The sequence below is a fragment of the Rissa tridactyla genome, chromosome 5, assembly GCF_028500815.1.
Source record: "Rissa tridactyla isolate bRisTri1 chromosome 5, bRisTri1.patW.cur.20221130, whole genome shotgun sequence".
Classification (NCBI taxonomy): domain Eukaryota; kingdom Metazoa; phylum Chordata; class Aves; order Charadriiformes; family Laridae; genus Rissa; species Rissa tridactyla.
Window position 1 is genome coordinate 55,571,142 of NC_071470.1, and position 24,225 is coordinate 55,595,366.

The 24,225-nt window shown below is 37.9% G+C and overlaps 2 protein-coding genes across 6 annotated transcripts in view; both read right to left on the bottom strand.

The window, feature by feature from the left end:
• Positions 1-47: 47 nt before the first annotated feature.
• On the bottom strand, positions 48-12,190 carry BDH2 (3-hydroxybutyrate dehydrogenase 2). Of its 3 annotated transcripts, XM_054202244.1 has the most exons (11): positions 12,083-12,138; positions 10,645-10,774; positions 10,458-10,538; positions 8,873-8,951; positions 5,532-5,628; positions 4,907-5,015; positions 3,666-3,726; positions 2,907-3,020; positions 2,329-2,387; positions 1,545-1,637; positions 48-308 (listed from the first exon to the last, which is right to left on the bottom strand). In XM_054202244.1, exons 2-11 carry the CDS (start codon positions 10,651-10,653, stop codon positions 255-257), a joined length of 756 nt encoding a protein of 251 aa, XP_054058219.1. In that variant the 5' UTR covers positions 10,654-10,774; positions 12,083-12,138; the 3' UTR covers positions 48-254. The 3 variants fall into 3 exon arrangements, with proteins under 3 accessions (XP_054058219.1, XP_054058220.1, XP_054058221.1); XM_054202245.1 differs by lacking the exon at positions 10,645-10,774 and having other exon boundaries at positions 12,083-12,190; XM_054202246.1 differs by lacking the exons at positions 2,907-3,020; positions 12,083-12,138 and having other exon boundaries at positions 10,645-10,780.
• A 2,563-nt stretch (positions 12,191-14,753) lies between these two features.
• The window catches only part of CENPE (centromere protein E), a 38,320-nt gene continuing 28,848 nt past the window's right edge, over positions 14,754-24,225 (bottom strand). For all 3 annotated transcript variants that reach the window (XM_054202239.1, XM_054202236.1, XM_054202238.1), the window contains 10 exons: positions 23,863-24,075; positions 22,437-22,646; positions 21,697-21,906; positions 20,030-20,251; positions 19,177-19,380; positions 18,467-18,579; positions 17,853-17,950; positions 17,117-17,276; positions 16,389-16,645; positions 14,754-15,506 (listed from right to left, as the gene is read on the bottom strand). In XM_054202239.1, coding sequence (XP_054058214.1) covers positions 15,409-15,506; positions 16,389-16,645; positions 17,117-17,276; positions 17,853-17,950; positions 18,467-18,579; positions 19,177-19,380; positions 20,030-20,251; positions 21,697-21,906; positions 22,437-22,646; positions 23,863-24,075 — 1,785 coding nt within the window. In that variant the 3' untranslated portion in view covers positions 14,754-15,408. The remainder of the gene's footprint in view (positions 15,507-16,388; positions 16,646-17,116; positions 17,277-17,852; positions 17,951-18,466; positions 18,580-19,176; positions 19,381-20,029; positions 20,252-21,696; positions 21,907-22,436; positions 22,647-23,862; positions 24,076-24,225) is intronic.

Genomic DNA, 24,225 nt, shown 5'->3' on the forward strand with positions numbered 1-24,225 from the left:
AATGTTAAATTGCTTTTCTTTCACGTTTCTGGAGTTACCATAAAATGTAGCCACATGAAGTATGTTTTTATTTAGGGAAAAGTGAATCAGTAACATCAATCTAGAAAGAGATCACGTAGCAGTAAAAGTGCACCAAATTTGTTTTGAAAGGCATCGGGTGGGTGACCTAAATCTTTGTAAACTATCTTAACTCAAAAACATGAATCTCACTTTTGCCTTTCATAGTATGAATTTCCATTTGCCTGTAGGGTCAGTCACAAGCTCCATCCTCCATCGATGATTAGCTCATTACCAGTCACATAGGCAGACTGAAATTACATAAAAAACAATAATTTTAATTAATTTTTCATGGCTATTAAGTACAAGGAAATTTTTTTTTAAATTCAAAAAACTGCTTTCTTCTTATACAAACACTTTCTTTTACAAAAATATCTGAATAAATAGAATATAAACAAACTTAGAAATGGAAGCCTTTCCGCTAAGTCAGGGGACTGTAGCAAAAGTTTTATTAGAGGCATTAAGATGAGAATGCATCCTGAGTGTACAAATTCACATAAGGTAGACTTCAGATACCTCACCTGCAGGAATAAAACCTCACACTATGATGTTATTAGCTGTTCAGCTGAGCAAAACCCGACCAGATCAGCCAATAATTATAAGAGAACCTAACTGAAAATTTAGATGCTGCGGAAAGTGCGGTAAGCAACTGAGCTGTTGACATTCTTCTCTGTATACCACTACTGAAGCACACTGGAATATTTTGGAAAAATAGAATTCTGTCTAGACATGGTTGAAAATTCTATAGCCAGACTGGGGAGAAAAATAATAAATCAGTAGCTTTACAGAAACACTAAAGCTAAGATGAAAATGAGAAACAGATTACTGATAGATAGCAACATTAAGACTGAATTAATTCCATTGAAGTATTCTGTTATGCTCAGTAGGGCTGCCGGACAAGTCCAGAGGAATCTAGTCCAAATTTAGATTCATAGTAAGTTTTTGGCATCTGAAATAACCTTGCTGTGTGCTCATTAGTGTTGGTGATATTTGTAGTGGTCATTAAGAGTTTGGTCTATAACAACCTCAGTGGGTCTATTGTTTTCCTTCTGCTGAAAGGGCAGATTCACTCTGAGCATTTGCCTTTTTAGCTAAAATCTCCAGCAGTTCTACACAAACATTTGCTCTTGAATAGTGAAGGGAGGTGATGACGACTAATTCTGCCTCTTTAAAACATGATCTAGCCATGGTGAAACTTGGACAAGCCCCCATTTCTCCCATCATTCAGAAATCTGGTCAATTTTCTCAGATGACATGAAGCCACCAGACTGTGGTACCAAATACATAATGCCTTAACAATCACTGTCAACATTCAGAGTACTTTTTGTATCACAGGTTGAACTCAGTAAAAGATCATCAGTTTTCTATTTTTGTAATAATCCAACTCAAAGACAATATAAATCCTCCTAAAACAAATTCTTTCTATTGTGATGCAGCAAAGTAGCATGGGATTCTGTTATAGGGAATTTTAATCGTTCCATACTTACTTCATCAGAGGCCAAGTACACAAAGAGATGGGCCACTTCTTCAGCAGTAGCCATCCTACCAGTCTTCTGTCTGTCCAGAAAGTCTTTCAATGCCTAGATATACAAGAGCGTTTAGTATATAAAAAAACCCCCCAAACAATTATTTTAATCCAATTAGACGGACGTGTAGAAAGCAATACTGGAAACAGGCCATGAGTCATAACTTCCATTAGTAGGAAGGAATTTATGCTAGAAAAAGAAATTGCAAGATTAACAGTGGTATGAATTTCGGATTGAAAAATACTAGGAGACTGGACCTAAATCTCTGGTTCCAGAGTAAAGCCAATTAAGTCCTTCTTCCCTTTGGTGGTGGATATTCCCAGGCCCTTCAACTGAAGGCTCACAGTTTTCTACTCAGTATGGTTAAGGATCCCAAATAATTTTGAAACACATAGGCCAGAATGCCCTTTCTGTCATGGTTTTGCACTAGTTTGTGACCTCCACATGCCAAAGTAGAAAATGCCTCTGCTTTTGCAGTAGATACTGTAACCAATGATTGCAAATACTGCCATTAGATGACAGACCCTTAGTATTCACTGATCAATAGTATCCTTCTGAGGCATTTTAAGACTTCTGTCTTGACTACAAACTGACCAAACTATCACAAAGAGACACTACTGTTATGTTGTCATTGGTACTCCGAAATAGGGGACAATCTTGAATCTGGGTAGAAATGCTGCTTTTTTATTTTTTAGATGGAGTTAAATATACGTATGCACATGAAACTAATAAACTGCTTTCTTACCTGTTCTGGGTTAGGCCGGGCTTGGATTCTTTCCTGTAAAGATGGTGTGTCAACAGTTCCTAAGCAAAATTTTAAATTCAATGTTAGAAATCAACTGCATCAAAAATCATGAAAAAAAATGCAGTTCATTGGTTCTGTTTGTATGTCTTAACACTTACGTGTAACTTCATCATATCATTGAGGGGAAAGACTGCAAAGCTATCAACACAGCATAGGACTCTCAATTTCAACAGAAGGCAAGACTTTTGAGAATTAGATTCAGTACCTTTCAGATGGTTGAACAATGGCTAGCCTGTTAGCTAGCCCTTGCCTGTTTCTAACTTCCAGATTATGTATTTGAAAATAATGTGTATAATAGTGTGCACATGCTGGGTTAACAGACTAAACATACAGCTTTACTATAAAAGTAACAGCTTTTCCGTTTTAAATCTCAGAAGCATTTCAAGCATGTCCTGTTCTTTTTGATTGCTGGTAACTTTAGTTGCCACTTGCAAGTCTACTCTTTGTTAATAATATCAAACTAAATCAGGCATTCTAGCATCTGCTCCTAGTTTACAAAATAATGTAAGGATACTTACCAGGACATATGCAGTTACATCTGATGCCTTGCTCAATGAAATCAGCAGCCACAGACTTTGTTAGACCAATAACCGCTGCCTTTGAAGTACTATATACACATCTGTTCACAACTCCTAACAGAAGGTCAGTGTGAAAGGAGCATAGAAACATATTAAAGAAAAAAAGAGACACCCAAGTTTGTTTGATATGCACCTGCTTCTGGACTCCAGCAATTCCTGTAGCATCTGTAGTCTCTCCATAAGGGCTAACTAGAATGCTGACTGCTGGAATTCTACCCAGGCACACACCAGAGCAAAGCATACAATCTTTTGATAGTTTAAGTTTGGGGAGTAGCCTAGAAAAGTTAACAAAGCAACCAAAGATATAGGAACAGCAGAGACCCATCTATTAGTCACCATCAGGTTTCCTTGGGAAGCACCGCTACAGCGCTTACCTGTCATTTCTTCATTGTTTCTCTGAGGAATGTATGTAGCAAGATATCACTGGCAGTAATGCCTTTTTAGTTAGTACAAACTGGTAAAAAAGGTGCCAAAAAAGTTCAGGACAGATTCAAAAGCTCAAAGGCAAGGATCTTAGTGTTTCTGCAGTTTCCCATCTGTGTCTTTGCAGGAATATATGAGTTGATGCGTTCACTTTTTTTTAATTGTGTCTCTCCACAGGATCAGCAGTGTCCTCTAAATTCGATGCTGTGCAATATTTATTTTGCATTTCCATCATTTTAAAGATTTATATAAGGAACTCTCTAGCAAGCTACTGACCTTTAATGCTGGATGCCACGGAAGACATATTTATAATATTTCCAGATTTCTGTTTAAGCATCTGCAAAAGAATACTTATGTCATATAAATGCAAACTACTTTGTCCTCTGCAAAAGAATACTTATGTCATTCAAATGCAAACTACTTTGCCCTCTGCAGGTCCAGCAAAATAGCCCATAACAACCTGAAGAACAGCCCTACATGCAATTGATATGCAGCCTAACAAAGCTCAACTGGCATGAATAGGTGCTTATCACTTTTTGATCTATTGACTGAAGTAGTAAAACAGAATCTGAAATTTTCACTAGGTTCTCCTAAGTCATCCCCGGGGTGAAGAGGTGAAGACTGTGACAGGAAAGGATTTTTTTCCTAGATAGCCACCTCTGAATCACTGTCCTCTTGTCACCACAGTAAGTTACTCTACATAGACATCTGTTCATGCCATCTACCAATGCACTTCTTCATTGCTTTGGAGAAGACTAAACCCCAGCTTTCTAGCATCTTTGAATTGTAGCTAAATTTCTTTAAGTTATAACCTTTTTAGGCATCTCAAACCATCTTTGAAAATTAAGATCAGCTAAAAAAAACCCCAACAAACAACCCAAACAAAAAAGGACTGGAACAACACTGAAAAGAGTAGTTGTCATCCAGTCGTGGTCGCAGCTTCCACTTCTGGCCTTTGCATTTACAGGAATACAAACACCTTATTCAGTCCACAAATTTTTGTAGTCCTGAAGCCAGTTACTGTGTCAAACGCAAGTGTCCACAAGCTGCTACGCTAATTGGATTGTTGTTCTGATACAACCAGCGTGTTGGCATCAGTGGCACTGAATTGCTTCACAAGATAGTTTCCAGATTTGCATAAAGTTCCTATTAATATACATATTTTATAAATACTTTCCAGCAGTAGTATTGTTCAGCTGTGTGCTATAGTATAACCCAGTAACACTATTGCAATGGCTCCCTCACTGCTCTGCGTTTGAAGGATTTTAGTTACAAATCACATAGGGCAAAACCCCTGAATTAATCTTCTGTACCTCAACCTTTCCTACTTGGAGGATTACACAGTGCAGAGAATGTTTTAGAGTAGGATTGCTATAATCTAATGGCCTCCCTGTACAAAGCAGCATACTTGCCTTTTTATCTCAAACCCCACGCTGTCATGGTGGCAACAACTTAGTCCTCACGCACTTTAAACAAAACCCAGCAGAGACTAAAAATCATGAGCAACCAAGCCTTACCTTAGGAAGAAATGTCTTGATCATTAGATACATGCTGCGAACATTGAGGTTCATAGTGAAGTTCCAGTCTTGCTCTTCACACTCCAGAATGGTTCCATGATGAACAAACCTAGAATAAGTCCATGAAGTGAATTACTGTTAGTAATTTACATTTCTATGACTTTTTATGCATATTTTTTCATTGATATTTCGTAATAGCTAACCCTTCCAACCTTGAAAAGAAGGGACAAGAGCTCTTTTGAAGAAAGCAAGCAATACTATTTCTTCTGATGAGACAAGACAGATCTGATATGTGCAAATAAGTGTTTGGTAATAGGGAAACTAAAACAAAAAAAAAGCAGCACTGGCGGACCATCAGCTTCGCTCACTGTTTTGCCAGGAGGGCCAAAGCCATCATTATAAGGCGCTCATAGAGGAAGGAAAACAAATTCCAGAGGTGTTCTATCTTGGCCTGGGTTACACAGCTATGCACAAAGAGCTGAGTGCTGATGAAAACACATGCAAGATTATATTAAACATACAAAAATGTATCAAAATAAAACAAATAAAATGCACTTAAGTAAAAGAAACTACTTCTGAAGGACAGGGAAAACTGGAAAAAAAAAGTACGATAGAAGCTGGTTACCCTGCAATGTTACAGAGGACATCAATCCTTTCGATGTCCTTGGCCAGATTTTCTATCTGCTCCTTTTTGGTGACATCCAGCACCCGTATTTGAATGCCTAGAAAAACACGGTATTTATTTCAGTGTATTTACCTAAGGATCAGCAGTTTATTTTTCTGAAGCGCTGAGGATTCCATTTATGGCTTAAGTCAGTGGCTTGCCAGGAACAGTCCCCTCTCCGTGGTTCACCACGACATAGAGACTCACTGAGCAAGAGCTATTCTTGATGATTAAATTAGTGCAATAGTTAAAGCAGGACAGCAATAGACAGCATAGTATGCTATTGAAAATTTCAGAAGGGAATTAAAAAAAGATCAACTGATTTGATTGTCATACAGCATCACACAAACAGATAAGCTAATGTCATTTACCATAAAAACATTTCAAATCAATTTGAATTCCACGGTGCTCTCAAACTGAAGAATTACAGAGCCTGCATAATCATAACAAGCTTTCATGCCCACTATTATAGAATAATAATTAAACGAAACTAGTTACACATCTCGCGTGTACTCACAGTCACATTACATGTCATCTATCCATGTGTAGTTGAGGATATGATGAATCAGCTTTATACCATTTAATTAATGAGAAAAAGTAATTTTGCATAAGCCAAAATCTTACATAACCCGGAATGATGTGATAGCCACGATAACAGAAGTGAAGAGGAAGCGTAACAAATTGATGGTTTCTATCACAAAGGTTCGTTGAAAAATATGATGCTTATATTTTTGCAATTATTTGTTTATAATCAAACAGAAGAGGCCTGAAAACACGTTACTTTTCACTAAAAGCTTCTATGTATTTCAGCTTCTGACAGCTGTCACTGTCAATGCTTATAGCACCGACTGTGTCTGTGCCATACCTTCAAGAAAGCCACTAATAACAAAAACAACCCCAACCCACAACCAAAAAACTAACCCTTCTATTTTATTTGGAGAAGTTATCTCTGAAAGGCTGAGAAACATAATTACTGCAAAACGGGGTCAGGCTTAACTCTTCCAAACGCTTTTCAATAGAATCAGCCCCTCTAACAGAACTCTAATAGAACTGCTTTAGGGCCAATCACAGCTGTGCCATCCCCTGGATGGAAGCAAAAAGAGCAAAGTAAAAGAGTTACTCTTCCAGATGAGCTGTAATATGATACGATGCAATCTACATGTTATTTTATCTCATTTTACTTAAGTAGCTTCCAGTAATCTAACACAACTAGTTTCCCTCACCCACGTCAAGGCCGAATGCTTACTATGGAATAGGCGTACCTCATGATACGCTTTGCCTGCACCCTTGCTCCATACTGCGTGTAAAGATGGAGCTGGGCCCCCTTCTCAAATACATGAATTTTTCATCCAAAGGAAACCTGGATGAGTGGAAAAAATGGAGTCAGGGTGTACGCCAGTAGTTCCCTGAGTGGGTACAATCAGGCTCCCAGGGCACTAAGACTTGCTGCTGATCACCCTTTTGCCACAGCCTGCTCACAGCATATCCTGCATCTCAGATGAAGGGACACCTGGGGGAGAACATACTTGTGCCCCAAAACATTTTTTTGGGGTTTGTTTATTTTACAATTCAGTCATGTGTAATCAGTGACACGCAATCTAATAAATGTCTACAACTACCTATTGAGAGACTGTAGAGAAGACAGAGTCAGACTTCTCAGAGGCCCACAGTGGAAGGATGAAAGGCAACAGAAAGAAGTTGGAATATGGGAAAGTCTGACTGAATATAAGGTGTGTTTGGGGTTTCATGGGGTTTGTATGTTTGTTTGCGTGTGTGCTTGTTTTTTAAATATCATTATTATTTTAAAACCACAAGGGCAGTCACACTGGAACAGGGGCCTACAGAGGTTGTTGAGGAAATTGCATCCTTGGAGATGTTCAGAAATTGACTCAACACAGCCCTGAGCAACCTGCTGTAGCCATAGGCACTTTGAGCAGTATGCAGGACTAAATGGCCTCTAGAGGTCTCATCCAGCATACGTGATTCTATGAAAGACTGTAAAGCTGGCTGTAAAGCATCTGAGTGATGTCTAAATTATGGGAGAATTCGATTTGAAATGGATGAAAACCTGTTTCTTTTGAAGCCCAACTGACAAGTCCACGAACAGGCTTTATATGCCTTAGTTAAATGATACAGACACTTTTGAAGAGATTTGTGTCTAACGATGCAATTAGATTACAGGCTGGTGATTAACATCAGCACTGGAATTACCTCTTCTGGATAAAATTCAAAGACTACAATGTGCCAAGCCTTGATGAATTATAGCTTAACTAATGGTGTGTCAAGGGGACAGAAATGGCTCTGAGTATATGGGAAATTACACCTCTTGTGAACACACCAGGCAGAGGGGAAAAAAATAACAGTTCAAAACATAACACTTTTCTAAACACCCTCAGAATGAACCTGGAAAGTACTAAAGTTCCTAAAGAATTACAAAGGGATTGCTTGTGGTGAACTCCAGTCAGTAGAGACTCTAAAAGTTCACTCTAAAAGCTGTGCCAGAAAAAATTGTTTTTGCATATTTGACTGTCCCGCTGTAGTAGGAATTAATTAAATCCACTTCCTTCCACCAAATTAAGCTGTTAGCATTTTCAGTTGTCAAAGATATCCAAGTTTTATTTTTTACTTCAAGATTGAAAAAATAAATTTTTAACGTAATGTCCCACACTTGTGTCACATGATTAAGAAACACAGCTAGGCAAAACCTGCTGCTTGAAGGATGTTCCTGTGGTATCAGTAAGAAAGAACTTTCAGGCCTGAGCATTTGTACAAACAGAACAGGCTTATCTAGTGTTTGTGGAATTAGTTTCTGGAGACATATGCAGTCTCCTAGACAGCTATCCTTTTAATGCATTCCTTAGTAAGTACGGACTATGGAAACGCAAGACACTAAACATACTTTTTGTATAGCTGGATGTTAGTTCTTGTGATCAGAGTAAAGCATTCCATGCCTTTTAGAGTGATATGTTTGACAATTAGCCGAGTGATCTCAAAAGGTAATTGAAATGGGTGCTATTCTGGGCGGCAGAGATCAACTGCTTCTGTCACACAAGAATCTCAGAGTTATTCCACATGCCTGGAATAATATTCTGTCTGATGTACTGATGTTGCAGTATTTTACATACTAAATTTCTGCTATTCCACATCACAGAAAGCAAAGCCAACATCTAAAGAATTAGCCTGGATATTTTCCTTTTTTTTTTCCTGGCCTTTTGAAGTGTGCCCTACACTCAAATTATATTTCAGCCAATCTACAATAAAACTCCCAAGAGCTGAACTAATGTCTACTGTAGGCCATTTACCTGGATATTTCTCCAGTTCTTGCAGCTTAGACTCATTGATGTCTGTAGCAATGACTTTGGCTCCTTCTTTAGCAAAAGCCTGAAGAATACAAGTAGGAAAAGCAGTTTATAGTTAGGTATTCCAGATCTTACCAGAAATAAAACCTGTTTTCTTCTCGTTTCCTTTTTGGCTTGAAATAAATGTTGGCTGAAGGCAGTTGATCTCTCACTTTTCATTCTGGGCATGTCAGAAGGTAATGGCCATCAATTACCACACATCCTGGGGACAACTAAGTAACTATAGTTGATATAAGACAGATTTAAGATCTTTTCCTTAAAGTAAGGAATGTATGAGAACAGTAACCACACTTAAGACAACTGGTGTTATTATTGCCCTCATGAGCTGCAGGTGCACTAGCAAGCACGTTACAAACACGTAGGGCTAGAATTGTCTGTATTGTTGGATTTAAATGAAGTTATGGTATTTGACAGGTAAAGGCATGAGTCATAAAAAAGGAATGGTGCTATATAAACTTTAAGAAAATCCTCTGCATCCGAATCATTGGAATAAAGCAATATTAAAAGAAGCACGACTTTGATACTTCAGAGATTTTCCCTCATTCTTGATGCTCCCCTCAAAACCTGTTTTCTCTGCACTGTAATGATTGATAAATCGACAGCTATGCTAACAAAGTAACCTCCATGTCAAAAGTATCCTGACCTCTCAGACTGTAGCCCCTAATCTTCAAAATAAGTGTCTCAAGTGCAGTTTAAGAGGGCAGTGGCATCAAACATGCCAGCCTTCCATGGCTTGTTGGGTATTTAAAAAGTGAAATCGTCAGGAAAATTACCTACTCCTTTGACTGAGTGTTTTAAAGTAAGTGCCATGATAGCAGTTTTCTGCATTCTTAACCGTATGCATAAGAAACTAACTAGTGCGGCAAAAATCCTACTTACAGGAGCTTTTCCTGGCTCACTGATTACATTACAGAGATACTGAGATAGCTCTATTAGTTTCACTATCTGCTATGGAAGAAGGAAATAGCAGGGGAAGAACAAGTCAAAAGGAATTAAAAGTTAACCAGAGAGTTAATACATATGTTGAATTCTGTTTCAAAGTAATTAAATAAAATTTGTAAAGGATATCTCACAGTTGCTCATTGTGAAGAACATTGTAGCTGTGCTGTTAGTATCATGTAGACTTGGTTACATCACGTATTAATGTAGATAAAACATCTTGGCTCTACTGTAGGGGATCTTTGCAGTATTCAGCCTTACAACAGGAAATATTCCACCTATCCTCCTTATCTTCTCCCAGAACAATGAAAGGTACAGAAGTACAAGCATATATTGTTGGAAAAGCGGATCTCACCCTTATCCTTGCCTAATGTCACCCCTCAGAGCTGAAGGCTTTCAGAAACTCAAACAGCACAAAGCATGGATGATACAGTACAGTGACTATGTTATTCCCTGAGTTTTATATTGAGTAGTTTTGGCTTCATCTGTGGTTTACTAATTCAGGAACTTGTTTGGTGCAGGTGTCGTTGGACAAGCCTGCATTAGAGACCCAGCTCAGGTACAGGAGAACAAACATTTTCCAACTCACTATAGCAGCTGCTCGTCCAATGCCCTGTGCTGCTGCAGACAGCAGTATGATCTTCCCATCAAGCCGACCCATGCTGCTGACCTGTGCGGACAGATGTCACAGAACCTTTAACAAAAAGATGAGCCAGCAACGCTCCCTGCAAGTCACATGCAAATGCATTCCAAAAACTAGACGTGATTCGGAGTACCTCTGCCATCAAATCGTATCACGGACTGTCCTGTTTAGCTCTGGTGTGACCCCGAGTCATCCAGGTTCTGAGGGGGGCACTACCTGAACTTTTTTTTTTCTTTTTTTTTTTTTCCTCCATAAGTGAAGACCTCAAAAAGATCAAAAGGTATTTGAGTTCAAAAGCCAGTCTTTATTATAACAGAAACCGGACTTTATTTTTCCTTAGACAGAAAAAAAAAAAAGGTCAAGTTTCAAAGAACTGCCTAAAAAGTAAGGTCACTGTGTTCCAGACAGAGTGTAATATCTGGTGGTTGTTAGCTGGGTTCCCAAGAAGCAAAACTTCCTGCACTTTTATAATCCGTAGACCAAAATTTGTTTATGTAGCTATGAACGTAGAAAGGTGTCCTGAGAACCCAAAATCTTTAAATGTATACGTGAATCCAACATACCGAGTACTTCACTGAGAAGTTAAAGATGCCATAATCTCCCCAGGTTGGCAGCCAACGCTGTCACCTAAAGATGCTCAAATCTGTGCTACGACTCAGATTACTGAGTCGAATTTAGTGTGTTACATCTTAAACCAGATTATTATTTTCTCTGATTTTGACCAGAAATTCTGTTTTTTCAGCAGCTTTTGCTGACAAAAGTTGCAGCAAAATCATGAAGGTTACAGGTAAAAAAAAATAAATTCAGACTCCTTATGAGGCAATTTAAGTGAAAAATTCTTTCCGTTCTAATATAGAAAACATTATCCCTTTTGATTTAAAGTCATACTGAGTTACAGACTATGTTTCAAGACGTTGAAATGTTTCACTATACATTTTACTCCCCCTTAACTGGGACACATACCAAGAAACAAAGCACAAACCAAAGGAACAGTCTCCTAAGCAAACAGTAACTGAGATGCACCTTTCAAATTAGGGGAAAGCACAATATCTTCAAATCACTTTTTAGGTTGGCAAGTAAAAAGATGTTTCTGGATGCCTCTGATGGTTGGCTATATAAGGTTATATGAGACCGGGCCTGTCTTAGCATAACCTTTTTGCATTGACAGGTGAAAAATACAAAGTTAACCAAGAACAATGAGATTACACACACAACTAGGTTGCACTGTGTCTCTATCGTACTGAGCTTTTAAAAAAATGCAACTCCTCAAACACAAAATTCTGTGAAAGTCTGAGCAAGTAAACTGTAGCAAGTCCTGAGTATCTCAACAACGAGCTCAAAGTGCTCACTCCAGGCAGAGGAAGCTCTTTCTTATTCTTTATGGTCACTTAACATCTTTTCAGTGGGGGGCAAAAAACTGATTAGTCCAAGTACTTCCCCAATTCACCTTAACGCTTTAGAAGCAAAATGCACTATAAATACATTTTTCAATCTAACAACCGGTTTTTATGAATGTTTGCCACACAGATTCTATGAAGCATTTAAAAATTAATATTAAAATCGTCACTCACCAAGAGATCTCAAACAGCTTGTTGTGTTTACTGACCTTCGTACAAAAGGAAGTTTTATACTTTTTTTGCTGTGCTTGTGGGATTTGTAGTCTGACTGGTAAATTTCTCTGTATGAACGTAATTTCCTGTTGAAACATTGAGATGCTGCCATCTAGTGAAACTCAGGATTTTAAAAGTTTGATTTTCTCCTGCACAGGAAGGACAAAAAAAGGATCACCAGCATTAGCTGTGCATTCTCCGTAAGAAAAATCAAGAAATCAACAGGATTCCACCAGAAAGGCCACAAAGATGTTTTTTCCAAGCAATCTCTCTTTAACAATATAAGCTATCAAATTCCAAACTAGGACAATGCTTGAATACTTGCATGATATATTTTGTTCTTTTTGGTTGGGTTGGTTTTTTTTTTTTTTTTTTGTTACACCAGTGATTTACCAACTTACCTTTTCTTTTTGTACTTAGTGGTTTAACGTACATTTGTTAAGGCAGAGTTAATATCATCAGACTGGAAAATTCTAGGACAAATTAGTTACAAGCTCACACCAGACCTACCCTGATAGCACGCTTTAAGAATTTGGAGTCCTGCCTGAGCTTCATTGGGCACATTTTCCTCAGAAAAGCCATTTCTGTGGGTAGACTGGGTCACACGTACACAAAGTTCATTAATATTAATTTCATCTTGTCTTTCTGCTAAACTACGATAGCTTTCTAAGACTTTGTAAGTCAGCTCTCCACCAAACAAAATCTTTAACGACCAGGTTTTCTAAAAGCATTTATCCTTCTGTCCCTAATCTTTTGTGTACTGAATTCAGACACAGACCTGTTGCAACAGGTTCCTGTTTTTCAGCTCAATCACCAGAAAACTCTCCAAATCCAGAAATGTTCCAAGCAAGCAATAACTAACAAAAAAAACCCTGAAATTTTATATAAAAGAGGTAGATCTATATACACCTTGTTCCCCCCCTTCTGAAGGAAAAAGTCGGTTTAATTCATTTATTAGAACAGCAAGATGGAGGAAATAATAAAAAAAAATGGCTAGTAGCTAAAGAAAGTATCTTTCAATCACAGTGGGGAAACTGAAAACAAACAAACCAACACCAGACAACCCCCCAGCAAACCAATGCCAAAACAAAACCAAACCCCACCACACAAACACCGGCAATTCACACTTATCACTGTCAGGAAACAAATTGCTCCTACATACCTATGGCTGTGGTAGGAGAAGAGAGAGTGCAGTGCTGAACTCAGTGATGGTATTTAGAACCTGTGTATTTTTGGCTGGCAATGTCTTTAAAAGCTTCCCAAAATACATTCCAGGTCAGAGGTCTAGATACTCAACAATTTCTTAGCAGTTACAGTAGTTGGCAGAGTTATCAGCTATTCAAGGTAAAAAGATGGTTGATTCTTTAGACGAAAGTTTATTCTTTATTAAAGAATCCTTCTGCAGAGAGGGACCTAGGAGTCCTGGTGGACAAGTTGACCATGAGCCAGCAACATGGCCTTGTGGCCAAGAAGGCCAACCGTCTCCTGGGGTGCATTAAAAAGAGCATGGCCAGCAGGTCAAGAGGGAGGTCATCTTCTCCCCCTACTCTGCTCTAGTGAAGTTGCATCTGGAATACTGTGTCCAGTTCTGGGCTCCCCAGTTCAAAAAAGACACGAAATGCTGGAGAGAGTCCAGCTGAGGGCTACAAAGATGATCGAGGGACTGGAGCACCTCTCTTATGAGGAAAGGCTGAGAGAGCTGGGTCTGTTTAGCCTAGAGAAGACTGAGAGGGGATTTCATCAATGGTTATAAATATCTAAAGGGCAGGTGGCAAGAGGATGGGGCCAGACTGTTCAGTGGTTCTCAGCAACAGGACAAGGGGCAACAGGCACAAACTGGAACACAGGTAACTGCCTTCAACTGGAAGAAGACTTCTTTACTTTGAGGGCAACAGAGCACTGGAACAGGCTGGCCAGAGAGGTTGTGGAGTCTCCTTCTCTGGAGATATTAAAAACCTGCCTGGATGCGTTCCTGTCCAACCTGCTCTAGGTGAACCTGATTTGACAGGGAAGGTGGAGTAGATGAGCTCCAAGGGTCCCTTCCAAACCCTGTGATTCTGTGATCTCTGAAGTACCTTCATCAGGTAAATGATCCTTGATTGACTCTTCCAAATCCAGTAACTGCTGAATGTCCAGGAACAGGTCAATGTAACTATTTGCTTACCAGTTTGGGGTGACCCAAAACAGAGTACTTGAGAGCTCATTTAGAGCTTTATACCTATAAAATAGGGATAACGCTTTCAATGCAAGTATCTTTGTTAGGTACGACCTCCTTGTCTCATGACGATTTAATTAAGAGTTGATCTCAGGTTTTGAGTGCCAAGTTTCTATTTAATTGGCAGTGGAGAGCATGCGGGGAAGAAATAGAGGAGACTTCATCTTTTCGACTTCAAACATCTCCTGACAGAGAAAGATTCCATTAGAAAGAAGAATTAAACACATCAATGACACAGACTTGTGCAACAGTAAAATTCTGCACAAAGTAATTATTGCCAGAAATTATAGAGAACACAGACAAGAAACATAATAATGAAGGAAGTGGTGAGATTACTATAGGACACAGTCTTTAGACACCGTAATCAACATCCTTAAATCATAACAGAAGTGAAACAACCAGCAAAAATATCTTTAAATATTTAGCACATTAAAGTTTATTGTCAAAACAAACCTTCTTATACAAAACAGAAAAAAATAGGTCTCACAATGCAAATAAGCAGGCTAGTAAGACAGTCTTGCAGCCCTGATTGTCCAGTTCATTTTCAATTCAATAGAGTAGCAGAAAGTGTCAGGTCCCTTGCTTACTATTGAGAAAACTGTGGTATAAAAACCATATGCTGAGAAACAAGTATAGTTCTTTCCAACTCAACAGCACTCGGAACATACAAATATCAACCATTCAGAAGAGGGCTGTTTTAGGAATGATAGAATAAAAAGTTTAAGTTTGAGAAGTTTCACAGTAGATTAGTTTGCAATCCAATCCTGTTTCCATTTTTTTCTTCAATACATTGGCTTTTCTTTGCCATCCAAAAAAACCCCCCACCAAAGTAGAACATCACCAGATCAGCAGGTTGTGGGCAACATGACTGCTTTTCCATTTTTGTTCTTGTATTCCAGCTTTGCCAATTGTGGGAAGTAGCAACTCCAAGACAGCAAGGGATTTACATGCCACCCAAACTCTTCCCACAATTTGTGGAAGAGGCTGATGGCTCCTGATCTGAAGCAATTATCTTTTGTGTATGCAGCTTCTGGCTGTAGCCACTGCAAAGGCAGCTTACAGCAGAGCACCTTCATTGGGTGATGCAATCAGGGGCTTTATCTCTCTCTGAAGTTCCAAACCAGCGCTTAAGTTGTTCTTCTGTGGGCTCTGCTCCTGCAGGTTGTGTATCTATACAGAAGACAGGAACACTAAAGTAACACTTAAACTTTCCCAGTTAGACAAGCAGTAGGAATACAGCAATTTAATCTTGACTAGCGTTTTAAGTGTCAGCTATCAAAGGTTGCCTCTCAGGAGCTTTGTGTTGCGAGGAAGTCTGTGCTATTACCAAATTGGCCATCACAAGAAACAGCAATGAGTCATATTCTTTCAGAAGGCTGCCATTAATAACTTGAAAACTGGTTAACTCTTCAACGTGTCTGCTGGGGGCCTTCTGGAAGTTTTTATAAGCAAGTGCGATGAGGGCAGCTGCACTAATATGCCAGTGTAGATTGCTAGGAGACTTCCCCAGAAGTAACTAGGCCAGGTATAAGAAATCCTGAGTAGGGCTGAGGAGTAGAAGTTATACAAACAGCTGGAGCCAGGCAGACTCAACGTCAAAAACTAAAGTCTGCCAACTTAAAGAAGTTTAGAAAAAGAGTTAACCAGCAGTTAACTTTTAATAGTTTTGCCAAAAGTCTGTGCTTAACCAATGTAAAGTTAAAAAGCCAAACATTTTAGAGCATCACCTCTCTAGTAATGATACTCTGCTAATTCACTTTTTAAAGTCATCAACACTTCCACTGCAGCAAAAGAAAAAAAAGCTTTTATAATCTTCAGGTGATGAAGGACTCATTTAAGTTTCTAGGGTCTGTGGAGCATATATAAGCTTCATGGCTGTAGCTGGTCAGCCCTTTAACAGTCAGCTGACTAACCATTCAAGTAAATTGTGTTATTGTGGAAGTTTCAGGTCTGAATATAGAAAGTACAGAGCACTTACCCTCAACTCACAGACCACCCCTTATATTTTTGCCTCTCAAAATCTTTATAGGACAACACCACTGCATTACATACCTGTTAGTATATCCAAACTGGAAATATCAAAGAAATTTGTTGTACGAGTCAGTGGCTTTGGTATGTTCTGAGCCACAATTTCCTGAGAAATGGGTTCCTTGGAGGGTGAAGGCGTTTGCTCTTTAAGGGAACGCGACACCATCTTCCTTGGAGACCTGGGTACTGTATCTTGAGTGATTTCTCTTGAGGATCGTTCTTTCCATTTTAGTGCCCTTTCTTTCCATTTTCTAAGTTCCTCTTTCAGTTGAAGCTCATTACTGATAAGAGAAAGAACACCCAGAATTTAATTAAGGAGAATTTAAAGTGGTTCCTTTTAATAAGGAAAGCTTCCTGACAACAGACATTTCCTGTATCTTCAGACAACATACCACAGACACAGCAATGTAGGGCCCTATCTATGTACCTTGCTTTCAGAGGCCCAATTTTTTTACTTTTTTTTTTTTAGTTTTTTAAGCTAAAATTCCTTCCAACATACAATTTCAATATATCTTCTATCATTTAATAAATTCTTATGAGAGAAAGCATTTTCAGTTTCAAAAGTCATAGATATATGTAATGTAAACAATAAATCAAAAGCTTTAAAAAATGTTTTTTATGAGAAAGAATCATGAAAATCTAGAATTAATAATTACTCATTTCTATAGGTCTCCCAGAAAGAAACTATAATGACATACATAGTTAAAGAGCAACAAATGATTTGACATGTTGCTGATCAGCTTTGAACTTACCTTTGTAGAAGGTCATTTTGTTTCTTCAGGTGCAAGTTCTCTTTCTGTAGCTTAGCTTGTTCAGATTTTAGAACAAGTATTTGTGTGCTCTGCACAATACCACTGCCACCACCACAAGTAAGGGGGATTTGGGATTGCTGAGGAACTTCTTTTTTCAGCACTGGTAGGAAACAGTTTTGTACAGATGTGTGCGTTATTTGGACAATGCTTAAAACCAAGTCAATATAGTTTTTAGCCTATTCATTCCTATGGGCTTATATGCAAGACCTTACTAGGTTACAAGTGCCATTACAACAGTTATTCTTCTCCCCCCACCCTCCAAACACACCTCCCAGTATTCACACTGGCAGGGAGATATTAAGAAACTTAAGAGTCTTCACTGGGCCATTTAGAGTTAAATAGTTATAGTTTCAGGCATGTCATAATTATGATTAGAATTAACTATTCATATGCAAAGTCAGGCAAGGAAAAAATGGCAACATGAGCTGCTACAACTGCAGGTTACCCAGCCACAAGTGCAAATATGGCTGGAGAAATAAACACAAGAACTACTGTGATTCAAATGTAGTGTACGCACAGCTAATGTATTTTACTTTCCATTTCATCTTCCGAAACACCCAATCCTCCTCATACCCTTTGAGGTAAAAGGCCTGCATCTCAATCTGGACTTTAACCATATAACGTTAAAACTGAATGTTTAGCATAAAAGAGTCCCATATATTAATCTTGAGTTTACCAGTAATGTCTTGGTCCTGCTGTGCTCTTCTAAGTTCTTCTTTGAGCTTTCTTAACTGTTGTTCTTTGTGTTCTGCAAGAGCCTTAAAATTAGCAAGTCTATATTGGGCAGGAAGAGAGGAAGAAAAAAAGAAATCCTCAGTTTAATAGTTATTACAGTTGCAGGACAGCTAGTTTGATTTCCAAATGAGCTATCAAATATAAACATACCCAAGTTATATAGGTAAAACTACATAAACGTGATTGTCAGTTAGATTTTAGGTAAAGTGCAGAAAACCAAAAGTTGGACTAGAATTATTCTCTGTGTATCTCTTCTCTCCAGTGAACCAGAAAGCGATTTCAATTACAGCTTTCCCCCCACCTTCTTTTGGCAGAACAGTTATTTCCATTTATGGCCGAACATGGGTTGGTTGAGAAATTTTGGTGGGTGTATTGGGAAGGAGTTTTGTAATCAGCCTGAGATGCATATGGTTTTTATTTTCTCTAGAATCTAGCCACAATAAAAACCTAGGACACCTAAAGCTGAATGCTCACTTCTTACTCTGTGGAAAAAAATAGGCAGAATAGTAGAAGCTAAGTAGTTGAAAATTGTAACAAGGTCAAATTTGAACTTACTGCATATCAAAAGAGTTGGATTGTTTCATTCTTTCCATATCATATTTTACCAATTGTGTTTTAAGATGATCAATTTGTTCTTTATACAACTCAGCACCTTTATCTAATTTTGCCTGAAAATAAAATAAAAGATCTAGTATGAAGAAAGGGTCGTTACTTAACAATGACTTTAAGGGTTGCTTACTTTATATCTTTACTATGATCTGCTAGATTTTGTAGAACAAGACTGGGAGCAGAAGTTATTTTGGAGTAAGAATGCCCACATTACCAACTAGCACTATGGTATTAGTAGGTATCCCAACTGTATTATATTACATGCAATTGTATTTTAGCAACTTTTGCTGACTTGCTTGCAGATATAAGCCTGGGAATTCTGGACTAGCATGCAAATACATTACATAGAAAACCAGCTCATGCTTCAGTTTCAAAATTTGAATTTTTTTAGTATGTTTCATAAATGCATCACGTACAAGTGATAATTTTAGCTTCTAATATCGTAACTTGGATTCTAAATTTTGTCCCTGAAGGCTGCATTGATAGAATGTGAAATTGCATGCTAAACAGGCGAGCGAAGTGTTTTACTCTAAGAATGCCATACAGAACAATAAATTGACTTTAGAGAGTTCAGTTTCATCTACAGCTGTTCTCAAACATGCTTGCACTCTCTGAGATCAGAGAAGAATGAGAAGAGTAAAGTATTTTGCTCATACCTGGAGACTCTGATTCTCTGTTAAGGCAGTTCTGAGGCACTTCTCTGTCTCATTCAGTTTATCTTGCAGTTGGGTGAGCTCACTTGTCTCTGCTTTCACTCTTATCTGTGCTTGTAACATGTTTATCCTGTCATCTTTCTCTTTGACGTTTTTTCCTACTTCATTTATTACATTTTCCAGCTTCTGAATTTTTACTTCCATAGCCTATGAGATATGTCAATCAGTTATGAGTAGCTATGCCAAGAGGTAACAGTAACAGCACACGGTCATATTCTTAATAAAAACAACCAAAAAAACCCAAACCACACAAAAAAATTTCAACACTATGGGCCCTATGGTAATTCTTGTCGTCTATGCCACTGTTTTGTGTCACCTTTGAGTATTCTGGAATGCTCAAGTCTAAGAAAAAGAAGTGCTTTGAACAAGGGTAACTGTGACATCAAAAAACAGGACAGAGAGAAAATGAATCCTCAGTTCATAGGATTAAAGACAGAATTCTTCTCCAGCTTCCAGTTTCACATAGGGAATACCATATGCTTAAAGGAAGCATCAAGAGTATCACGCTATTAAAATCAATACTTCAAGACCAAATGGGAGCGTTTCATATGGATTTCTAAAGTGATATCTATTTGTGTACAGAAAACAGAGCAATTACAATAATCACATTACAGGCAAGAGCTCAAACTTTCACTTTGAAAATAAAAAACTTACAAAGAATAAAGTGTGCTCTGGGCCAGTGGATTGTGTAGCACAGATTTACAGTTGCCATCAATCTTTATTTCCTTTTCAGTTTGAAGTACTCTCACTTAGAAAACAAGCATCAGAAGTTCTCTTTAGGAACAAAAAATGGTACCTTTATATCTTGTTCTGCAGCCTTTAATTTGTTATGAAGCCTGTAATTTTCTTCTTCTAATGCAAGACTGGCAGAGCTGCCAGGAACCAGTTGCTCTTTAAGAGAGTTTAGCTCCTGAAGCAACTCTCTACTTTTCTCTTTTCTCTCTTTCGATTCAACATCAGCATTTTTACAGTAATTGGTAGTTCTGGCATCCAGCTCTGAAGAAAGTTGAAGGAGTATCTGAAAGTAAGTAGTGTCATAAACTTTAAATATTTTTTGAATCAGCTAGAAATAAGGTAAGCAAAGAAGCAAGAAGTACGTTGGCCTATATTAATTTCACATTCTTGTTTCAGTATCCCCATTGAAGATGCTTGCTATCAGAAACAGAATCACTAATACTCAAAAGTCTGCTTTTATTTCCAAAAGAGGGGGAGGCAGGAAGGGGCACAAGAGATTGCCAGTTTACCAGTACTTACTTACATTAACTCAAACACACACTAACATTACAGAAACAAAAGGAACTATATTGGAAAGATTTCTTGTATGTCAGTAACGGAAAGAAACACACCCATTCACAGTTTTGGCTAGAATGTATTCATTGACTAAAGTAAGTGAAACCATATAAGAGAAAACATACACATTGGAGTATTCTAGAAACCCAGATGGTTAACATGTCAGATAAAGAAAAACTTCGCACTTGTCAGGAAATGACAATGTTATACTAGATTTATTTTTGTTTGTTTGGTAAAAGCTTTCATCCATATAATAAGTCAGTCAGGGAATTCTTCCAAAAAGCCTGCCAACATTGGGAAATCCTGAAGAAGTCAGGATTGGCTATTGACTCTACAGATGAAACTTTAAAATAGGCTACACTTGACAGAACTGAGTCACAACATTGGGGGAAGTAGGGCGATGAGCTCTTCATAACTCAGAGCAATGCTAGTCGAAGGAACAGTAGTGTGAACGGACCAGCAACTTACAGGACACCCTTGTTCTCCTAACAACTAATCAGAAGGTGGTGGATTCCCTCCCATGACCTGTTTGCATAGAAGTGTTCAATACATTTAATTGGAGAGATGAAATCTCATGAAATCCTGTTCATGGTGCACTTAACCCTGTAAAACATTTGGTCTTTTTTTCCTAAAGGAGGCAAGAGGTAAGAAGCAGCAAAGAAAAAGAGAAAGGAAGGCTGAACCACCTCTAGAATAACTTGACTTTCTGAAATTAGAAAAGGTGTGAAAATATAAATTACAAATAAGTTTTAAAAATGGCTACAGTTGTTTTGATAAAGTTGGCTTGAAAAGAGCAGACAATCCTGAGGGCACAAAGCCTGGAGAAAGTGATTGTATCAAGTTCTGCAAGCAAAGCTATATAACAATTTTGAACCTATGGCTTCCAGAATTCAGTCTAATAAAGACACAAACACCCCACCCCCCTACCCCTTTTTATTGCCAAGAAAGCCTTTTACAAAGCAAGTTTCCAAGTTTGGATGCACAAGGAAAGAAGTCTTTAAAAATCTTCTAAGTATTCCTACATCTTACAGTTAAGTATAAACATCGTAAATGCTGATAATAACAAATAATCTTTAAATAACCTTTTTTTGTGTTTTGCTTTCAATCAGATTATAGGAATTTAGAGCGCGCTTACACAAAACACGTTTCTTATTAAAGAAGGTTTAACTTTACCTTTACTTTAGGAGTCCAGAAGTTAATGACTTGCAAAAGCCTTTCGTTATCTTTCTTTAACTGTTCTTTAAGTTCCTCTGCATCACAGAGAGCTCCCGAACAAGCTTCCCAGAACTGTGCTGTTTCTTTTCTAGCACTTTCTTCCTGCTGTAACTCCACCTCTATGCTGAGAAGTTCGCTTTCCATTTCTGACACATCTTTGAGAATACTCTTTAAAGGAGAGGGAATTCAAGTTTAAATATTGCTTTGATAACTACGTATCTAAGCACACATTTTGCCCTCTTAGATATCAATATTTGCAGGAAGTCTGTTTTAGCATCCAGTTATTGTACAAAAGGAATTTTGCTATACTCAAGCTACACATTATTGTGAAAGTGAGGAGACAATCTACATTCCTGTGGCAGGTGGGAAGGGGAAAGGAGGAAAAAAAATAAATGCACGTTAGTAAAAGTTTATCTCATTGTTTTAAAAGTCATCTTGGTATCAGGCAGCACATATTTTGCAGGGCAAGTGAGGACATAACATTCCCACTATTTTATAACCTGATAATTTCACTCTGAGCCACTTTATAAAACAGAATCTTCATATTATAGAATTAGTAGCATGAAAATACAAGTTTTTACCCCTCTTAAGAGAAGTCTTGACAGTTAAAAGCAATGCCATTAGATTAGCACCACCACATTACCCCATGCTTTTAAAATATGCAAATCTTTCTGTCTGAAAATTGTTTCAAATGCTACCTCTGCATCCAAGTGCAAACTCTGCAGCACTTCACAGATGTTTAACTCTGGAGAAGATGTTTCATTCTGGTTCAAATAAGTCTTCCTGAGACACTGAATCTGAGCTCGTAGCTGACCTTGTTTTCTCATTTCCTCAAGCGATTCCATTGCATACTTGTTAACAGTAGTATGATATTCTCTTTTCTTCAAGCAAACACGACTGAACAGAAACTATTGTAGAAGCACAGGATATATCAGTGAGTATACTTTAAAATAGTACCCTGCATCCAGCTAAAACTCCATATTTTATAATTCAATCTATCCACCCTCCTGGTCCATAGGTGTCCAGAACAACTAAAACAAGACTAAGAAAATTCAGTTCACACGTGCTGTATAGCAGTTGTATATAAGACTTCTAGCTGGGTCTGCATTTCTAAATTATGCTATTTTTTGTAGACTCCTAAAAAGGCCAAAAATTCTAAAAGGCTCTAGACAGCCTTCTATGAATCTAGACTTTGAAAAGTATTCTTTGTTGCATTTATTTTCTTTTAGACTCGTGAAAGGTGCAGATGATCTACAAGAAAAATATCACCATGCTGAGATCACTACTTAAATTTTAAACATCTTTGACCATAAAAGTTGAAAGGCACCTATGGAAAATCATCTCTGGAAAAAATGAAAAATATCAAAATCTAAAAACCCAAAGTGAGGTTATGAAATAAAGCTTTTTAGAATACTTGTTAAACTTTTTAGTAAAGGATATGTATAGAGACAACTGACTCCCAAGATCATATCCAGTATTTTTGCATACCAGCCATGAACCTTGCCCTCTCCCCAGGCATGCCCTCCCCCCACAAACAAAAAAAAAACCCACCTTAACATTTCATGGTAAGTAAAGAAACAGAAACAAACTTTATGCAAAAGTACAGTGAACAATATGGTAACAGGAATTGTCTCTCAGTCACCTTTAGCTTTTTTTCTTATAATTTCTTAGTTTCTGATAATTCAGCTTCTCCACTGAACTACACATTGGGGAAGGTCTGCAAGGCTATATCAAACTCCTGGGGTAGTTTTGCAGAATAAACACGCATCTCCAAGGCATCTTGCTTGTCTCCTTCCCCCACAATAAAATACATACTTATGGGCCCACAATTTGATTTATGGAGTAATTTCCCACTTAAAGTGGATTAATATTAGTGAAATAATACTGTGCAAAGCAGCTGAACTAGAATCAAAAACTAAGGTTGATTAACTTAACTAAGTAGGTTCCAGTTTTCCAGAGTTGTAAAGCATTTACTATCAATTTGTTTTCCACAAGATACGCACTCTCAAAAAATCAAAGTTAGAGTACACAGAATCCTAGCTGTTAATATTGAGAGCTTACTAAAAAAATAACTGAACCAAAGCAACATGAAGCATACACATACTCAGCATCTTAAGTTAGTACCTTCAGTTTGTTCAATAAACTCTGGAGATGACTGTTTATTTTCTCGTTTTCAGTTTGAAGTCTTTTGACTTGTTTACTCTGTTCTGATGAAAGCTCAGTCAATATCGCAGCTATCAGTGCTTTCTGACGATTCAATTCATTTTTCAGATTAAGAGACACCATAGAGAGACATTCATACCTCTTCCCCATATTTGGGAATTTCTCAAGAAGCTCCTAAATGCAAGTGAAAAACTCATTCAGGTCACAATACGGAAAACAGTGATTAGCTCTAAACAGAAGCTTAAAATAAACCATCAGACTCCAGGACTAACCCCTACAGTATGTATGGGTTTTACAACAGAAAAGTTAACAGGATTAAGTCCT